The sequence below is a fragment of the Podarcis vaucheri genome (genome assembly GCF_965113315.1).
Source record: "Podarcis vaucheri genome assembly, chromosome: 14".
Taxonomy (NCBI): Eukaryota; Metazoa; Chordata; class Lepidosauria; order Squamata; family Lacertidae; genus Podarcis; species Podarcis vaucheri.
Genome location: NC_138752.1, coordinates 21,641,018 through 21,660,900, shown reverse-complemented (window position 1 = coordinate 21,660,900; position 19,883 = coordinate 21,641,018). Strand labels below are relative to the sequence as shown.

The window sequence follows — 19,883 nt, the reverse complement described above, 5'->3', positions numbered from 1 at the left end:
ACCTCTGGAACGAATTAAGTACTTAACCCGAGGTACCACTGTACAGTGGTACCTCAGGTTACAAATGCTTCGGGTTACAAACTCCGTGAACCTGGAAGTAATTGCTCCGGGTTGCAAAATTTGCCCCAGGATGAGAACGGAAATCACGCGCCGGCATTGGGAAGCCCCATTAGCGAAAGCGTGCCTCAGGTTAAGAACGGTTTGAGGTTAAGAATGAACCTCTGGAGCAATGAAGTTCGTAACCCAAGGTACCACTGTATAAAATTATTATTATTATCGATGCATTGATCCACATGTCGTCTTTCAGCTAGATCTACCGTTTTCTATGCACATACGTGGGCAAATGATATGGAGTGCTCCCTTACCTTCTTTTGGAGTGACTTAAGCTGTGTCTTCCACTGTACATAACAGAACTTGCACATCATTTTCTTAAAACTGAAGCCTCTGTGTTTTCAGTGTTCCGAAATGCTTAGCTTTGGAACTCAGGGTGGCTAAAAAGGTCCCCTTTCACACTGATGGGATGACTCTAGGATGCTGGATACACAGACCCCGCTGCAGAAATAGTAACAGGACTCTGATGCCCCCCTCTCACAATCTTGGACCCTTACACAACTGGGCTCGCCATCCCGATACAGATATTACAGTTTGCGTGTGCATGTGCAAACTGCATTAAATATCTGACCAAACTACGTCAGATGTTTGCAATTCAAATGCATCTCTCTCCAGCATCTATCTCCAATCCCCATTGCTGGGTAGTCATTTTTTCCCTTTCCTGCCATATTCTCCCCCTCCCCCCTGCTGTTAAGAGTTTACATTTTTCCAGTCTTTATTATGTTCATTTAGTTCTAACCTCTAAATCTATTACTAATCTGCAACCCCTGGGGTCTTCATTTTTAGTATAAATTAAATTCATAAACAAGCAAGGCAAAGGAAGCACTCACATTCCCCGCCACCCGCGAAGAGCTACGCAGTCCCCTGTGTTTGTCATTTGTAAAATCTAAACGCAAGGTTTGAAATGCACCACTAGTGAAAGAGCAGAGGAAAACAAGCAGCTGTTGGGGCAGAAGAGGGAAAGGAATTCAAGGCCAAAACCAAAAAGCAAAAGAAAGAAAAGAGAAACCAAGTTAAACTATGGAAATTCAGTTTCCTTCAGGCAAAGGATGTCTTCTCTTGGCCTAGTGAGCAGGCGAAATCTTCCAAGGAAGATTTCTTGCCGGTCCAGGAAGACGTATCTGGGAAGTTATCCCAGTTTGAATGGCAAGATTCACTTCCAAAATCTGTCTAGGAAGCTTCTTGCTTGATTTCCTCTGGAATGTCCCCTTATCTTACAATCAGGTGTGGGAAACCGTGGGCCCGAATGCGGCCCTTCAGGCCTCTCTCTGTGGCCCTTGAAATTTTTCTGGCCACATCCTTCATTGGCTCTGATTTGCACTCTTTTCACGTGCTTTTACCTGGCTGGAATGTGCCCCAGAATGTTGATAATGGCTCTGGCTTGTCTGGATGCTCGGCAAAGAGCTAGGATGGTGTAGTGGTTAGAGCGCTTGATCTGGGAAACTAAAGTTCCAATCTCTGCTTAGCCATGGAACTCATGGTGTGATCTTGGACCTCTCCTGTCTGTTCCCTGCTCAGATATTAAATAACAAGCTGTCCTATACCTAGTCAAATTATTTGTCTCTGTAGTTCACTGTTGTCTGCTCCACAGCAGCTCTCTAGCAGACCCTCCAAGTGTCTCTATTATACAGGGATGGTACCGGATTTACAGAAGCTATCCCAGTGTTTTATCTGATCCTGGAATAGCCCGCTTTTCGTTCAGGATGTCCCTATTTTCATTGGAGAAATGTTGGAGGGTAGGGAGTTATCTGACCCCCAAGCCATCTGAAGGCAGCCTTGTATAAGGAAGTTTTTAAAAAAATGTTTCATGTTTTATTATCCATTTATTTTGCTGGAAGCCACCCAGAGTGGCTGAGGCAACCCAGTCAGATGGGTGGGGTATAAACAGTAAAATTATGATGATGATGATGGAATAGGACACCTCTATTTTCATCAGAGAAATGTTGGAGGGCATGCTCTAGTGTTTCAGATACAGTGGAACCTCAGTTTTCGAACGTCTCGACTGCTGAATGTTTCAGAAGCCAAACATCGAAAGCTCATAAGTAAATGCTTCCATTTTCGAACGCACCTCGGAAGTCAAACGGGCATTTCTCAATTTTCCATTAACTTTGCAGACTCGGTTGTTGAATGTCTTGGAAGTTCAACGGTCTTCCAGAACGGATTATGTTCGACAACCAAGGTTTCACTGTAGTCTTACCAAATCCCACCTAGAGATGCTGGGGATTGAACATGCAACTTTCTGCGTGCAAGGCTCTATGTAGCTTTATCAATAGGGCCACATCTGCACCATATATTTAAAGCACTATGGTACCACTTTAAACAGTCATGGCTTCAGCCAAAGAATCCTAGGAGCTGTACCTTGTTAAGGGTGCTGAGAGTTGTTACAGGGTGGAATTACCAGAGTGGTGTATCAGTCCTTCTTCCCAGGTGTCATATATTCATTCAAATGTGTGTGTGTGTGTGTGTGTGTGCGCGCGCGCGCGTGTGTGCGCGTGTGTGTGCGTGCGTGCACATTCTCATATATATATACACACACACACACACAGAGAGAGAGAGAGAGAGAGATACATACACACACACACGAAAATAACATGCAAGAATGATACTAGGGGAAATTGCTCCACACAAAATTTGTACATTAAGTATAATCGCATGTAAGAATGTGGCTATTATTCACACTAAATTCACACTAAAAGGCTAGTGAATGTTCATGACATCTTTTTTTATTAAGCACACTGATGCAGAAATGTGGAGAATTGAACTTAATAGTAGAAAAATGAGAAACCGCAAGAAACCAAAATTAATTAGCTCATCCCTAATTATCACAGGCTCTTGCAAATGCCATACGAAATCTGATATTATTAAAGTGCACAGAAGCATGCCCATCCAATGCACAAAGATTAGGGCCATGAGAATTTAGATACATTTAGTTGGTTTTAGGAAACAGTTTTTGAACACATATGAAGCTGGGTACATCTAGCCATGGGAAGAAGCAGCTGTGGCCCAACAGAGGTTGCTGGACTGCAAGTTCCGTAGACCTAACTGAGAATAAAATGGTCTTATTCTGACATGAAGTAGCTGTCCAAGATCTCAGGAAAGGGACTTTTCCAGCCCTATTAAGATCCCTGATGAAATGTAGAGGCTAAGAACAGTCTTCACCATTTGAGATAAGCAATGATCACATTGCAAACATTTTTTGTTTGATTCGTTTTTGGTACTGCCTGAAGCAACATCCTTGCCTGGCTAATCTTCTAAATCTGGGGTGGGAGCTGTGGCCTCCCCATCAGTCACAGGCAGCATTGCAAGTGATCAGGGAAGAGGGGAGCTGGGGCCCCACAACATCCAGAGGATGACTTTGTCCTCTCCTGTATGGCCAGCCCAGCCATTGGACAAGTTGCAATTTGTCCCATACATTTAGTGATGGAAGGAAACACTGGGCAGACAGCTTTCCCAGCAGCATCAGTGGCACTCTGGGACCAGGTGCCAAGCATAGTTCAGAAACAGGCAGCTATCAGGAGGTACAGCACACTAGATTTTCATCTGCATTCTTCCAAGGGCCTGAAAGTATTAGCTAGCAATAGAAGCAATCAGCAATGTTAAAATCCATTTGCAAAAGTGATGAATAATGTTACGCTGCTATGACAGAAGTCCATGCACCAATTAGGCCTTTAACTCAAACCAATGTAGGTTTTATTGTTTTCCTGAAGCGCAAAAGTCCCTTTTTGGTTTTGGTTTTTTTGGCCTTCTTTTGCATATTTCTGCTTTGTTGTCACAAAGCCCCAGATTGGCACCACTCAGCTCTGGGTGTTTACGTCTGCAGCAAGCAAGTCTCAAAACAATGAGAAAGTGTTATTTTTGCCTTGCAATGCCACCATTTGCACATGAAGGGTACGGCTGGCTCGGTTGCCATGGAAATGGGGCCCTGCCAATTCCATCCGACTAAGTGTTAACTGCCAGGCACTGAAGGAACCATTCATCACTATTTAGTGAAATTGGACCAAGGACGTTATGCATCACGGACCAGCTGAGCTCAAAAGAAGTCATAATGGAGAAGGATGGTGTACGGGTTGGGGCACTTCCACATATTGTTGACAGCGGAGGCTGCAGAAGCAAGAATGCCCAAGAGACAGGAAGTACCTTCTCTGGTACTGGAGCATCTTCCGGTTGTGGGGCTTAGCGCCAAAGGTGGAAGCTTCCTCACCTGTGCCTGCTAGGCGGTTTTCAGGACTCAAGCCCACATCAGGTCCTGAACCTAGGACCTGAAGTGAATAAGATGTGGATTTGGTACACAACATCTTATTGTTTATTATTATTAGTAGTAGTAGAATTTATATCCCACCTTCCTCCAAAACTGAGATGCAGGGCAGCTTACAACATTTAAAAACAACATTATAAAATGCAAAGTTAAGAAAAACAAAGAAGTTAAGAACAATAATTAGGATACATCAGAACACATTTAGAACCAGCCATTAAAAGAAGTTTGCCCATCAGTGATCAGAATCATCTGCACCTTCGTTTTCAAAAGCCTGACTGAAGAGGAAGGTCTTGGCCTGCTGGCAGAAGAACAACAAAGAAGGAGCCAATCTAAAATCGCTTGGGAGGGAATTCTGCAATATGGAAGCAGCCGCAGTAAAAGGGTCTCTTTTGTGTCACCACCAACCATGCTTCTGATGTTAACGGGACCCAGATAAGATGCTCACCTGAGGATCTTAGCACCCAAACAGGTTCATTTCGAGAGATACGTTCTTTTAGGCAGCCTGGGCCCAAGCCAGGGTTATTTTTACCTTTATACCAAACCTTTCCCCCAAGAAGCTCAAGGTGGCATTACATGGTTCTCCAACTCCCCATTTTATCCTAACGCCCACCCCACAAGGTAAATTAGGCTGAGAGATAGTGGCTGGCCCAAGACTACCCAGAGATCTTAATGGCTGAACAAGGATTTGAACCCTGATCTCCCTGCTCCTAGTCCGGTGCCCAACACTATGCCACACTGGCCCTCAGCATTCCAAAAACAGGTAAGACGACTTTAGACAGCTTCTGAGTCTGACTTGGGCCACATTCACACATTAAAGCACCAATACCACTTTGAACAGGCTTCCCTGAAGAATTCTGGGAGCCAAAGTTTTTCTTAAGGTGCAGAGAGTTGTCAGGAGACCTTCATTCCCCTCACACAGCTACAATCCCCAGAGTGATTTAACAGTCAGTCCCTCTTCCCAGGAGCTCTGGGAACTGTAGCTCTGTGAGGAATGGGGTCTCCTAACACCTCTCAGCACCTTTAACAAACTACAGCTCCCAGAATTCTTTGGGGGAAGCCACGGCTGTTTAAGTGGTACAATGGTGGTTTGAATGTATAGAGTAAATGTTGCCTCGCTTGCTGGTCTTAGTAACTAGCAGACTCCGCTGCAGCTGCTTCTTATGCTAGCTGCAGATTGCCTTGGCCTTGATCCTCCACACACCCCACCCTCAACCTGATATAGGAGACACTCCCCTAAACATGCAGGTGCCTGTCAGACTCACTCAAGCATGAGTCACCCACAAATGAAAGAAGTGCAAGTGCCACTAGACCAGATTGCACCAACTCGGTGGTCACAATGGCTGAGACAGGTGGGAGATGTATTGGAAGACACAAGATCTACCCACTCTGGAAGAATGGCAGATGAAGGTGATTGACTACATGGGACTGGTTGAATTGACTGGCAGAATCCGTGACCAGGGGAAAGAGACGGCGGATGAAGACTGGAAGAAATTCAAAATTTATCTTAAGAAACATTACAAAATTAATGAATGCTAAAATGTGGAGGTTTTAGAAAAAAGGGGATTACAGCTGTAAAAGAAAAGAATAAGGGGAAAATTTGATAAAACCAAGGGGCAGGATTTGCTGAAACAAATTTGGAATTGGGATGCAGAAAGGGGAGGTATGGGGAAGTCGGTGAAGTAAGGTTAAAGAAAAAAGGATCTGAAATTATACATGTTTGTTTATGTGTTTGTTTGTATTGTGTAATGTTTGTGTTTATAAAAATTGTGAAAAACCAATAAAAATTTTATTTAAAAAAAAGAGAGACAGGGCGGAGATGGTAGCCCAAAACATAAGGAGAGTGCCAGGTTGACTCACTCAACCATCTTGCTCATGCACCTGCATGCAGCTCCTGGTCACCTATGGCTTCCAGTCATCACGGTAAATGCAAGCCTGAGGGATATTCACCTGCCCAGTTAGGTCAAAGGCAAACGATGGAGTTCCAAACAGGATTCTGGAGCAAGCAAAACACACACTGGACTAGAGGCACGTGGCATAGTCTAAATCAGGGTTTCCCAAACTTGGGTCTGCAGCTGTTGTTGTACTACAACTCCCATCATCCCTAGCTAGCAGGACCAGTGGTTAGGGATGATGGGGGTTGTAGTGCAAAAACAGCTGGAGACCCAAGTCTGGAGCACTCTGGTCTAAATATATTGTTGGGTAAATTCTGGAGCAGGCCAACAAGTTAGGCAAAAAGAGGTGCTGGAAGTCCTCATGAACACCTCCCTTGTTCTCTTAGAATGGCAATGGCACCCACCTGAGAGATGCAGGAACTGAGTTCCGGCTGGAAAAAAGCCCTGTGAAGAATCACAATAGTATTGTGCCTCAGGGTGACATAGGAATGACTGCCCACCCTCATTTCATCTTTTCAAGAATACTGCAAGGCAGACTGAGCCACTCAGTCTATGTGAATTTCATGGATAAGCAGAGATCTAAGCCCAGATCAAGCCCAACATTTGACTCGAATGGCACACTCAAACTTCCATTGTGATGGGCTTTTAAGGAAAATCTCCACTTTAAGCTTCCAGCAAGAAATCCCTGTTTTATTTTTGTTTTATTTTTTTAAATTGATATACTACCACCCTTTGGCAGCTTTGGTTCCAACAGTGGTTTACAGGGTTTGGTGTTCCTTCCCTCGCACTCCTGCACCCAAACATCTGCCAGCTTAATTATACTGGAACAAGGCTGAAATTTAAAAGTCAAGCCAGAATTTATAACGGATCCTTTTTAGCACCAAGACAAATTACTGTGCCACCTGGGCAGAGGAGCAGTGAACCGCAAAAGAGTGCAGAGCCCGCAAGGAAAGCAATAAGCTAGGATAACTGGCCCCCACTGGCCCCAACCCACCAACTTTGTTCTTTGCAACTGAAGGGCATAAGAAAAAGATTTAGGAAGTAGTGGGGAACAGCTGTAGCTCAGTGGCAGAACATCTACTTTGTATGCCAGGGTCAATCCCTAGCATCTGCAAGGAGGACTGGGGATGCCCCTTGCCTGAAACCATGAACAGCCACTGCCTGCCAGCATAGCCGTTACTGAGATAAATACAGTGGTACCTTGGGTTACATACGCTTCAGGTTACAGACGCTTCAAGTTACAGACTCTGCTAACCCAGAAATAGTACCTCGGGTTAAGAACTTTGCTTCAGGATGAAAACAGAAATTGTGCTCCGGTGGCGCGGCGGCAGCAGGAGGCCCCATTAGCTAAAGTGATGCTTCAGGTTAAGAACAGTTTCAGGTTAAGAACGGACCTCCGGAACGAATTAAGTACTTAACCCAAGGTACCACTGTAGATCAATGGTCTGCCTCCGTATCCTGCAACCTGCCCATGTATTGACAGAAGCAGAGTTTAGCCAGTGAAGTCTGCAACGTTTTCTTAAGCCTGGAAAGAGGCTGTGGACTCATCCGTACTTCCGCTTTCCCCTGCCTAGAAAGCATGAGCCAAAAATGGTTTCCCCCTTGCCCTCCAGCTTTCTCAGGGAAAGCCCATTCTAAATTGTCAGTCCGGAGGCACGGCAGACCACTGAGACACGCAAGCACAAAAGGATGAGATAATCTTTTGCAGAGCACCAAAATCACTGCCCGTTACTGCTATTGGGACAAGATTTGTGATGCAAAGAAAAATTCTATTTAGATTAAAGCACCCTGCTCTTTACTGGTTTCCGTCACGGATGATAACACTCCATGTGGAAACACTGCAAGACGCTATGGTTTGAATTACAAAAAGAGCTTATCTTTAAACTCTGTTTGATTGCTTGTGTCTGTCGTTCGCATGCATTTGCTAACCCCAGCTCCCCTCGCCCTGCTCCGCCCCAAACCCCTTGAGAAAGCCTGTATACATTACAAGTTCATAATAACTTACTTCTGCCCTTGAGAGAGCAGACTGGGTTTTCTCTTTTTGAGCAAACTGTAATTATATAATTACCCTGCGTTCCTCTACTGAGGCTCTTCTTCATGTGCCTCCTCCACAAAAGGTCTGGAGGGTGGCAACATGAGAACGGGGCCTTCTCTGCAGTGGCTCCCCACTTGCCAAATGCTCTCCCCACGGAGGCTCACCTGCTGCCTTCGTTACATATCTATAGGTACCAGGCAGAAACATTCCCCTTCTCCACAGCTAATTAAACAATCTATGGCCATTTAAGCTGTGGGAGGGGGTATTGTTTTTGTTTGTTTTGTTTGTTTTGTATGGTATGTGTTTTTGTATTGTAAACTGCCCTGAGATTCTCAAATGAAGGGTGGCATAGAAATTTAACTACTGCCTCAAAAAAATGGAGGTAGCACATAGCCTTGTCCACATGGGGGAGAGGAGGGAGTGAAGACACCCCATAAATAAGAAGGTAGCAGCAGGTCCATAATATTAATAAAGAATGCACACAACTCTATAACAGCAGCATGGCCACATTCACTCCCTACATTTAAAGAGCTATGGTACCACTTTTAACAAGCATGGCGCCCCCCAAAGAATTCTGGGAGCTGGACTTTGTTGAGAGCGCTGAGAGCTGTTGCAGCTCCCAGAGTGGTTTTAACAATCAATCATTCTTCCCAGGGAACTATGGGAATTGTAGTTTTGTGAGCTAGATAGAACACTGGTCTCATTAGGTACAGGGAAGGGCTGTAGGTCAGTGTTTTGCAGGCAAATGGTCCCAGGTCCAACCTCTGGCATCTTCAGGTAGCCTGAGAACGTCGCTTTTCTGAGCCACTGCCAATGAGTGCAGATGACACTGAGCTAGAATGACCAGTGTGAAGTGGCTTCCTATGTTCACCTTCCTTCCTTCCTTCCTTACTTACTTACTTTCTCTCTTTCTTTCTCTCTCTCTCTCTCTCTCTCTCACACACACACACACAACATTGGAACTCACGGCCTCCCCATTGAAGCTGAATGCTGGAAGAGTCAGGATAAATAGAAGAAAAACACTTCTTCAAGCAGAGCGTAGTTAAACTATGGAACTCACTCCTACAGAAGGTAGTGATGGCTAGCAATTTGGATGGCTTTAAAAGAGAACTGAACAAATTCATGAAGGACTAAGGTTATTTATGAGGAACGGCTAAGGGAGCTGGGCATGTTTAGCCTGGAGAAGAGGAGGTTCAGGGGTGATATGATAGCCATGTTCAAATATATAAAAGGATGTCACATAGAGGAGGGAGAAAGGTTGTTTTCTGCTGCTCCAGAGAAACGGACACGGAGCAATGGATCCAAACTACAAGAAAGAAGATTCCACCTAAACATTAGGAAGAACTTCCTGACAGTAAGAGCTGTTCGACAGTGGAATTTGCTGCCTGCCAAGGAGTGTGGTGGAGTCTCCTTCTTTGGAGGTCTTTAAGCAGAGGCTTGACAACCATATGTCAGGAGTGCTCTGATGGTGTTTCCTGCTTGGACTCGATGGCCCTTGTGGTCTCTTCCAACTCTATGATTCTATGATTCTATGATCAGTGACCACTAGCCATGATGGCTATGTGCTGTCTCCATGGTTGGCACACCTGGCTGGAAACAATATGAGAGGAAGGGGCTCTCATGCTCAAATTTTGCTTGCAGGTTTCACACAAGCATCTAGTGGGCCACTGTGAGAAGAGGATGCTAGACTAGAGGGGGTATTGCCTGATCCTCTTATGCTAGTGTATTCTTACGTTCTTATTTATGGGGGTATTCACTCTCTCTCTCTTCTCCCACCCCCAGCAATGGGCTGCAGCGTGCAGGGCTCCCACCCTGTGATGCTTCACAGTTTTCATATCTCCTGGAGGGTGAGACATCAGCCCAGAATTTTTACAAATGCAGGAAGTTACACTGATTCAATCTGCTGCTCCATCATCTTGTGAGATCATCTTCCCAAGAGAAATGGCGATATAGCCATGACGAGACTCTAGAGCGAAGTATTTTTCAGGTGGGTGGAGGCCTCTCTACATACCCACTGGCCAACTCCCAGAAAGGAAAGGTCATTTCTGCAAGACCACGTGGGTGGGTGGTGCCATTTCACCACCCGCTACTCCTGCCTGAATGGCATATGCTGTAGGAAGCACGTGCCAATGGCTGCTCCCCCACTAAACGGCAACTCGGGAGTGGGGAATCGTTTGCAACCTGAAAACCACATCCTCTTCCATGCAGCCTTCTGGGGGCCACATGGCAGTGGCAGGTGGGGGCTGCTGGCAAAAATGGATAAAGCAACAAATGTAAATTTACTTTATGCAGTAGGTGAGCTTCTACACACACTCACCTCCCTATTCCTCCAGCCAGGCAAAAACGTTCAAGGAGGGTGCAAAACTGGGCCAGTAAGAACAGTGGTTAGGAGAGGCCTAGGAGCCACATTTGGCCCTTGGGACTGAGGTTCCTCAAGCCATAAGGCTGGATCAGGTTTTCAGATACTGGGAGGACTGGGTTCCCTTCCCCTCTTCTATGCCGCTTCTCACAGTCTCCTCCACCAGAGGTCAGCAGCTGACAGCCTCTGGACCAAATCTGACCAACAGGAGAAAACATTACAGTGGTGCCCCGCAAGACGAATGCCTCGCAAGACGGAAAACTCGCTAGACGAAAGAGTTTTCCGTTTTGGAGGTGCTTCGCAAAATGAATTTCCTATGGGCTTGCTTCGCAAGACGACAATGTCTTGCGAGTTCCTGCTGGTTCCCCCCCTTTTTCTAAGCCGCTAAGCCGCTTATCAGCTGATCCGATCAGCAGATAAGCCGCTAAAAGCCGCTAATCCGCTAATCCTTCAATGGGCTTGCTTCGCAAGACAAAAAAACTGCTAGACGAAGAGAATCACAGAACGGATTCTTTTCGTCTTGCAAGGCACCACTGTATTTGGAGAATGCAGGTGATGCTTCGCTGGCAGGTTGCATGTATGTGTGTGTAAACATATGTAGTGATGTCATATAGTTTTGGCCCATTCTCTTCCCGCTCCTTATCAACGTGACCATTTGGTTTTACTAGTTCCTAACCAAGGTCCTACAGCAGAGATGGGGAACCTGTGGCCCTTCTTGATGTTGTTTGTCTCTAATAATAATAATAATAATAATAAATTTTTGTACCTTGCCCTCCCCGGCCGGAGCTGGGCTCAGGGCGGCTAACATCATAAAACTAACACAGTATACAAAGAACATAAGAACATGTGATCAAGTAATTAAAATACATCTTAAAATTAGTTCAGAGCAAATTAAAATCTAGACAGATGGCCGTCCATGGGTAAAACTGAGGCCCAGCCAGAATGCTCAATGGTCAGAGATTATGGGCATTGTAGCCCAAAAACATCTGGGGAGAAATTGGCTTCCTATTCTGGTCTTAAAAATCAAGAGAACTGAGATGATGATGATGATGATGATGATGATAATGGGTTTTATGTTGCTGTGTTTCCTCCCTGGTTTTCACTGGATTTCAAGATGCTTTAAAATACAACAGCAAGAGAGCTAGAAACTTTGCTTAATTTGGATGGAAACTGGAAATGCAAAGAATTCAGAGTGGGGCCACCTAAACATTCCAGTGTGTCACAACTGGGTTGTTTCACTGTCCTTATTGCGATCTTGATCTCACTCTCTTACTTACACACACACACACACACACACACACACACACACGAGCACACACAGAGAGAGCCATTAATCAGATCTCCCTTGTGCTTTCATTTGATATTCTGCCCCCTTCCTGACATTCACAGAATCAATTAAGAAACACCAACGGGTGTGTTTTATGAGTCCCATGCTGGTTCTTTTGCCACCTTTACTAAATGACCCGCATACCTAAAAATAACAAAAATTAAAAATTCCCCAAGCAGAGTTGTTATTAAAATCTGCAAAGATAGTATAAAGTTCAAGCAATTACCAAAAAAATATGAAAAAATCTTGGCAGTGATCTCAATATAAACATTTCCATCTTTATAGCAATCCTTCTCCGCTCCCCCCTCCACTGTCACACACCCCAACCCTTAAAAAAACCCAACACCAACAGAAAAATTGATTAGTCTTACGTACAGCAGTTGGGGAAGAAATATATAAAATAGCTTTATAAACGGTATTAAATTGATAAGGGTGCATTTTGCTGTGCAAAAATTAAATATTGATTCATTTCCACTTGGCAGTTCCCCTTGGAGTCCGCCTCAGATGTTTTCTGTCATGCTTTAGCTGACTAATTACCTTTTGGGTCCATCTGCTATCATGTGTCAACTAGAGCCGGTTGGATGGAACCATTCAACAAAAGTTGGGGTTGAGCTGAAAATTAATTGGTGGGGATCGGGATGGGGAGGGCAGGCTACTGAATACTCTCCGTACATTTATAGCACATTTAAAACACACATGCAGTCTAAGAATCCCAGGAACTGTAGGTAACAACTCACAGAGCTGCAACTCCCATCTGAATAAACTACAGTTCCCTTCTTCGGGATGGGTAAGCTTTAAATGTATGGAGCATGCACAGCCTAAGAAGCTCTGGAGACTGAAGAAAGAAAGAAAGAAAGAAAGAAAGAAAGAAAGAAAGAAAGAAAGAAAGAATCTGGAAGAACAATAGCCTGGGAGAGTCATGATGGATTTAATGAGTGAGAGGGATTTGAGGCTGAGTAGGGGGTGTCACTGGAATGACTACAGAGAATGCAGATGGTGGGGAAGGGGAGAGGTCATGAAGGGAAGAAGAAAATTCCTGTTGGCTCCCACTGATCCAGGATCCAGCTCCACAGAACCAGCAGCAGCAAATTGCCAGCATCGAACACGGAAACACTGCCTGGACTTTTAAAACTTCCTACTGAGCGCACAACCCTAGAGTCTGTCAAGACTGGCCCATACGGGCAGGGGTACCTTTACCTTTTCTTTACTTAAGAAGAAGCCAGGTTGCCCCGGGTTCAACCCTTAGCAATGCCAGGTAAATGATCAAATTAAAGGCCTGTGTGCCTGAGAGTTGGAGGGGCAGTGCTGTTCAAGACTAGCCAGCACCGAGAGAGCTGGAGCAATGGTCTGATAAGGCAGCTCACTATGTAAGAGCGTAAAAGCTTGCTCTGTCTCCCAGTGGTGTAGCGTGGGTTGTCAGCACCCAGGGCAAGGCAAGTAATTTGTGCCCCCTAACCCGTAGATTTGCGCCCCCTAACCCTAACCCCCAGATGTTGGCCCCCCTGCACCCCCCACGCTACGCCACTGCTGTCTCCGCAACTTGTAGCTCGCCCTTCTCCCAAATGACATACAAACTGAAATGCTGGGACTCTACCTTTCAAGCATCTAGCATCTTCCCAAAGACCTGACAAGCCTCCATTCTGAAAAGAATCAATCAGTCTTACGCACTTTGTAGTAGTATATTTTAAAACCCAGAGATTCAGTCCTAGCAAAGAATCTGTGACATCTTTTTTTTTAAAAAATGACTCACACATATGTTGTGATGTACATTTTCATAGGTTACGGCAGTCTTGCCCAACCTCGGATCCCCAGATGTTGTTGGACTACAACTCCCATCATCTCTCACCACTGCCATGCTGGCTAGAGACGACTGGGAGTGAAAGTCCCAAAAACATGGGGACCAAATAAAGCTGGGGAGAGAGAGAGAGAAGAGAGAGAGACCTACACAGACCACACATCTGCAAAACTGGACTCCAGCCCCTGAAAACATCTGCCACAATTTTCTTAGGGCACTCACCCAGTTGGAGTTCAGCACTTTGAAAGCCCCATTCGTTTCCAAGAGGAGAGCTAAGAATATGCTCAGATTTCACTATTCTACAGAAACTGGCAGGGATCTATTAAGTACTTAACCCGGGAACCTGTTAAGGATTCCACTGGTTTCACTGGGTCGTTGTCCTCCCGGCTTTCATCGCCTGGAGCCCAGTTTGCATGTAAGGAAGCCGGCTTTAATACTGCGGCGATCCTATGCTCATTTGCCTGAAGTCCCAGTGAACTCCATGTGGGCTTATTGCCGAGCAGACACGTACAGGCTTGCACCTTAAACGTGCTAGTCTTAAAGGTGCGGCAAGGCTCCTGATTTCCACTTGCACGCAGCTACCTGCCACGCGCGTGCGGATTTTTCTACCTAACCCCCTTCGATCCAGAAGCGATGCTTGCCTTAAACCGGACCGGCACCGTCGACACTGCACCTTTCCTGGGTTTCTCCCAGCAGGGAGACGGCGGCAAAGCGGTGCCAAAAACTGGACCGAAAGTTCCTTCGGGGGCGCACGGAAAGTTCCTTCTGGGGAGCAGCGCTGCTACGAAACTATAGCCTGGAGCACCCCAAAAAAATCATCCCCGGCACCCACCCACCCCCCACACTCAGGATCCGCTCGTGCAGGATCCTCGCCTTCCACAACAGCGAATGGAAAGAAATAAAAGTTTTGCCTCTCTCACCTGTCCGAGGTTCAGGTAGCCGTAAGCGGAGGCCAGCCGATGCGCCTCGTCGGGGCCCCCCAGTACCCGCACAGCCCAGTGATTGGTGTAGACGGTCCGGGGGCGCCGGGCCGGGCAAGCGGGCAGCGCCGCCAGCAGGAGGAGGAGGAGGCAAGCCCCGAAGGCGCGCATGGTGGCGGCGGCGGCGGCGCAGGGCTCTTTGCGCGCGGGGACAGGAGAAGCGAGAGAGCCGCTGGCGGCGACGGCGCGCACAGACGCCCGCTCCGAAGCCGGCGCGAGCGAATCGCAGACAGGCCCCCGCCTGCCTCAGCCGGCCAGTGGGGGGAGCTCAGCCTTTTTGAGGCGGGCACAGCCGGGCAGCGGGGGGGGGGAGGATGGGGCGGACGGAGAGATGGAGGCGGGGAAGGATCCGCTCGGGATCCCGGCGGCGCAGCAGAAGCCGAGATTGGCAAGCCCGCCGGCGGGGGGAGGCGATCCCAGATTTGGAAGCCGCCGAAGCCCTTCCTCGCGCGCTATTCTTCAGCTTGTCGCTGTTGGAAAAGCGGGAGAGTTTGGGAGCCGTTGCTGTCGCCTCCCAGTCGGAAGAACTGGTTTGGCCGTCTAAACCGAGCGAAAGCGGATCGCATGGGGTTCAAATCAGTCGTTCCTGGTCACCCCCTCCTGGGTCACATGATCTGGGCCGCTGCTTCGGTTCTTAGTTTTGTGTTTTAGCAGAAGGTCTTCGAGGCCGCATTGAATAAAGCTTCTTCACAAAACTTCCACTTTCAGGGTGTTTTGTCATCGGACCCACAAATATTACACAAAGTTTCCCAAAAGGCAACCCAGATCCACAAGGTGCCCAAAAAGGCAATCCAGATCCACAAGGGAGTTACTCCCTGTGAGAAAAGGTTTGGGGGTTTTCTGAGCTCAGAAAAAAGGGGGGAAACGTGACTGAGCTGCATAAAACTATGCATGGTGTGAGGAAACTGGATAGGGGAAAACCCAGGTCGTCCAATGAAGCTGGATATTGGGAGAGAGACAAGAAAGTGCACACTTCTTCAGATACACAAACGCTCATACCAGTAACAAACTTAAGGTGCTACTGGAAGGGATTTTTTAATTTTGTTTCGACTATGGCAGACCAAGGCTACCTACCTGTAACTAGAACTCTTTTATCTAAGAACATCTAGAATTGAGCACCTTGCTGTAAAAAAAGGACACTGACCATTGCTTAAAAAAACACGATTAGCTTGGGGTCAGGTCTAGGGCAGACCATTGTCTCTTTTATCATTTTAAAAGGAAGGTTTACTCTTGATGGGTGGCTGTGATTATAAAGAGGAAATGCATCACTGCCTGGAAAACAAAGCAACAGTTGTACAGTATGTTGATTGGGATGCTAAGTTGATGGTGTGACATCTCTCTCACACACCTGTGTAGATGGGCCTTTAAGAACAGATTATGGTTTGCAACACCTATCCAAAGCTTATCAGTTTTCAACATCTGGCTCTTCCATGTACTCTGAAGCACAGCCTATTTAGCTTCATTAACTACAAACCCCCAGTTTGAGTACTGATTTCTAAGTTTGGAGGACACTGCAAAATGTGGGGTTTTGCAAAACTTTGGCCCCGGTTTGGGGTGAATTGGAGAATGTTGTTTTTTTGGGGTGTTACCTATGACCCCCAGGGTTGATGTATCAATTGCTCAGTTTACAGGATGCTGCAGGGCCTGCAAGATGGAGCTGTTCCGCCAGGCCTTTGGTCCGGGCACAGTCTGACCCCCTTCTTTCTATGGGACCCTGTATGTAAGTGGCTTCCTTGGTTCAACACGAGTGGCCGGGCCTGGTGAACTTTTAATTCCTTATCACTACGGTTATGATTCGTGGGTTCCCACTTAATTTTATTCTGATTTTAAATGTGATTCGAATTGTATTTTAAACTAATCGTTTGATTTTGTGTTTTTAATGTATTATATATTTGGTGTTAGCCACCCTGAGCCCGGTCTCGGCTGGGGAGGGCGGGGTATAAATAAAATTTATTATTATTATTAAAAACACGAGGTATTATTGGCTGCAAAACTCTGCAAAAGGACTGCAAAACCTTGGCAGTGGCTTGGAGGAGACCCCAAGTTTAAGCTTCTATCCTGTGCATAATAGCAGGGTGTGTGTGTATAATAGTTGTTTCTTAACTCAAATCTACCCATTTCAGTCCCTGGCATCTTCAGGCAGCAAAGAGACTGCAACCCTTGAAAGCTGCTTCCAGTCAGTGAAGACAGCACTGGGCTAGATGGAACAAGAGTCTGACTCAGTATATAGGCAGCTTCAGTTGTTTCTGTGAGTTTACTAATTCATTGGTTTGGGGGGAAGGGTTGTAGCTTATTGTTGAATGGCTTAGTATGCTAAAGGTCCCAGGTGCCATATCTGACAGGGTTGAGAGTGTCCCTGGTCTGAAAACCCCAAAGAGCCACTGCCAGTCAGTGTAGACAATACTGAGCTAGATGGACCATTGCTCTGACTCAGTATAAGGCAGCTTCCTGTGTTCCTTTTGGGTCTTTTTAATGTTGATCACAATCCAGCCACAGTGAAACACTTTGAAATCCTTTCTGTTTTCAGTGGAAGAGTAGAATTCTAAACCAACCAACCACCAACACCAAATAAACCCTCTTAACTCTGCCTTTAAGGCTCATCATAAAGCTTTTTGCATGGAAATAAACATTTACCAATAGGTATAATTCAATACGTATGTATTCAGAGGGCATACACACATTTGCATTTTTCTGCACTGCTTTAAGGCTTAGAAATGGGTCAGTGAGTTTTAAATAAAAGCCCAGCTTCTATATTCTGCTAAGGATTTTAGCCTGTCCTTGTTTTAAGGCTGTTTTCACCGGGTTCAGTGCTGCCATGGTCACAAGCAGCTGAGCAATCTCAACCCTGTGTGTGTTTGGGAGAGGCCAACTCCCATCACAGAAATGTGCTTCTCCCCACCCACCCCTCACTCTTGGTTCCATCTGCAGCCCCTCCAGCTACAGCAAAATCAGCAGAGAAAAACCCATACGAATTCATCGCATTTGAGCTACGATTTCCCTGAATGGACCATTAAGGAGCAGATATTTGTCTTGCCTGCGAACTTACAGTGGCTCTTAGCTCATGGTGCTTCTGTTTATCGAATGATGATGATGTGCCAGGAATAATACATTCTCAGAGGTTCTCCTCCGCCAATGATGGATGGCGCCGATACATAATCGGGGCAACCCATTGCTCCACTGATGTATTATACCAACATGCCATCAAAGGGAAAGGCTGTTGTTTTATTGATGTCCTGAGTCTGATTTGCTGCCTGACTACGACCCTCTGATGATGCATCACACAAAGGACCATTTCCTGGTTAGGGAAGAAAGGTGTCATAATTGCTGGGATGGTGCAATCAGGGAAGGAATAGCAAGCAACAGACAAAAGGTTGCTTTATACAACCAAAGGTCATGGAAGCTAATGTTGTCTTTTTCTGCTCTCTTTAAGGTACTGGGCCCTGAGGAAAGTGTCTTAGCTCAGTGGTAGAGCATCTGATTTGCATCCAGAGGTTCAATCCCTAACATCTTGACGTAGGGCTGGGAATGTCCCCTGCCTGAAAAGCTGGAGAGCCAGCGTCATGCAGTGTAAACAGTACAGTACTGAACTAGTTGTAGCCTGACTTCATAGGCTCCTATGTACCAAGGACTGGTAGGGATGCTTTGCTTTAGGGATGCTGAGGGTCAATTCCTAGCATCTTCAGGTAGGGCTGGGAATGACAGCTGTCTGAAACCCTGGAGATCTGCTGCTAGTTCGTAGTTAGTTATTATTTCAAATCTCCTCAAACTGGGTCAGGGAGGGCTCCAGGTTTGAGCAGATTTGGTCAAAGTGTCCTCAGATGAGCCACCTCTTCTTTCAGTGTGTTCTGTTGGGTTTATCCGGCTGCCATGACAGCCCTCCAGAGAGTGCTGATTGGGCAGCTGGGTCTAGCCACCCTTTTAATGTCTTCTCATGTCCCAGAGTATTGCCAGGTTGGGACATGGTGGGATATGTATGGCTAAATACAGCTGCCTGATGTAGGGGGTGGGGGCTTCAGCAGTGGACCCTGTCAGGGCTTACAGGGGCCTTGGGGCACCAGGTGCTGATGCCAGCCCCGAACTGGATCCAGAATTCCAGCCCAGGCAGTGGATGCAATCATGAAATGAATATTTATCATAATAACCTTTCCTGCATGAATGTTTCAATTCAAAGCTAGAGGCACACTGTGTGATGCAAACAGTTCAATGAAATTTGTGAGCTAAGCAATTAAGGGTAAGGAAAAACCACTTCAAATACTTCTCCAGAGGGGAGGGGAGGAGGGGACGCAAAAATTGGCAAGGTGAAAGAGTTCGTATCTGCAAGAATTTCAGCTTTCTTTACCTCTGAAGCTCCTTTCCTTCTGCAGCTCTCCTCTGTTCCTTTTCCAGTTTTCCTTCTCCTTTTTTCAAATGCTCCCTTATATTCTTCTCCAGCCTTCCTTTCCTAGGACTCCCTGTCTTGCCTGGTCCTTCTGGGAGGTCAGAGCAGTTCAGCCAATGGTATGCAGAGATTCTTAGGGTCAGCCAGTATGGCAATCTGAGGTCTTTCTGCAATAGCAAGGAAGGGAAAGGGTGCTTTCAAATAAATGTTTATTGGAGGATTGCTGCTCTTTATGAATGCAGAGTTTTCAAAGGCTGTGTACACACCATGCATTTAAAGCACATGCCTTCCTGTAAAGAATTCTGGGAACTGCAGTTTGTTAAGGGTGCTGGGAATTGTAGCTCTGTGAGGGGTAAATTACAACCCCCATGATTCTTTGGGGGAAGGCATGTGCTTTAAATGCCTAGTGTAGAGACAGCCACAGTGTCAACACAACATTGTTAGCATCAAAATGCCAGCCTATCTTTCTTCCCTTCTCAAATTGAATCCAGATTTTCCCTTTCTGTGGAAAATGCAGCATTGCAAAAACATGCCAGCTGCCAATTTGTGTTACCAACCTATTTGCCATTTTAAGTCCCTGTCTGGAACACCCAGAGTAGCTGATATCGTGACTTCTAGATGTTGTTGGATTACAGTTCCCACCAGCGGAAACTGGCGCCCTTTGGGAAGAATATGAAAAAAGTCAAGGAGGCCAACACCAGCACGAGAGCACATGGCTGGTGGAGCTAGCCCCAATGGTAAGTGGAACTAG

General features: G+C 46.2%; 1 protein-coding gene across 4 annotated transcripts in view; it reads right to left on the bottom strand.

Moving 5' to 3' along the window:
- The window catches only part of PCSK6 (proprotein convertase subtilisin/kexin type 6), a 98,379-nt gene extending 79,080 nt beyond the window's left edge, over window positions 1-19,299 (bottom strand). For 2 of the 4 annotated variants that reach the window (XR_014213404.1, XM_082198404.1), the window contains exon 1: window positions 14,695-14,880. Coding sequence is in view for 1 of the 4 variants with exons in the window: in XM_082198404.1 (XP_082054530.1) it covers window positions 14,695-14,865 (171 nt within the window). In the remaining 3 variants the exon portion in view is untranslated. Of the gene's footprint in view, window positions 1-14,694; window positions 14,881-17,800; window positions 17,950-19,093 lie in introns of those variants that run through there. The other 2 variants (XM_082198405.1, XM_082198406.1) reach the window with 2 other exon arrangements.
- Between the last annotated feature and the right edge of the window lie 584 nt (window positions 19,300-19,883).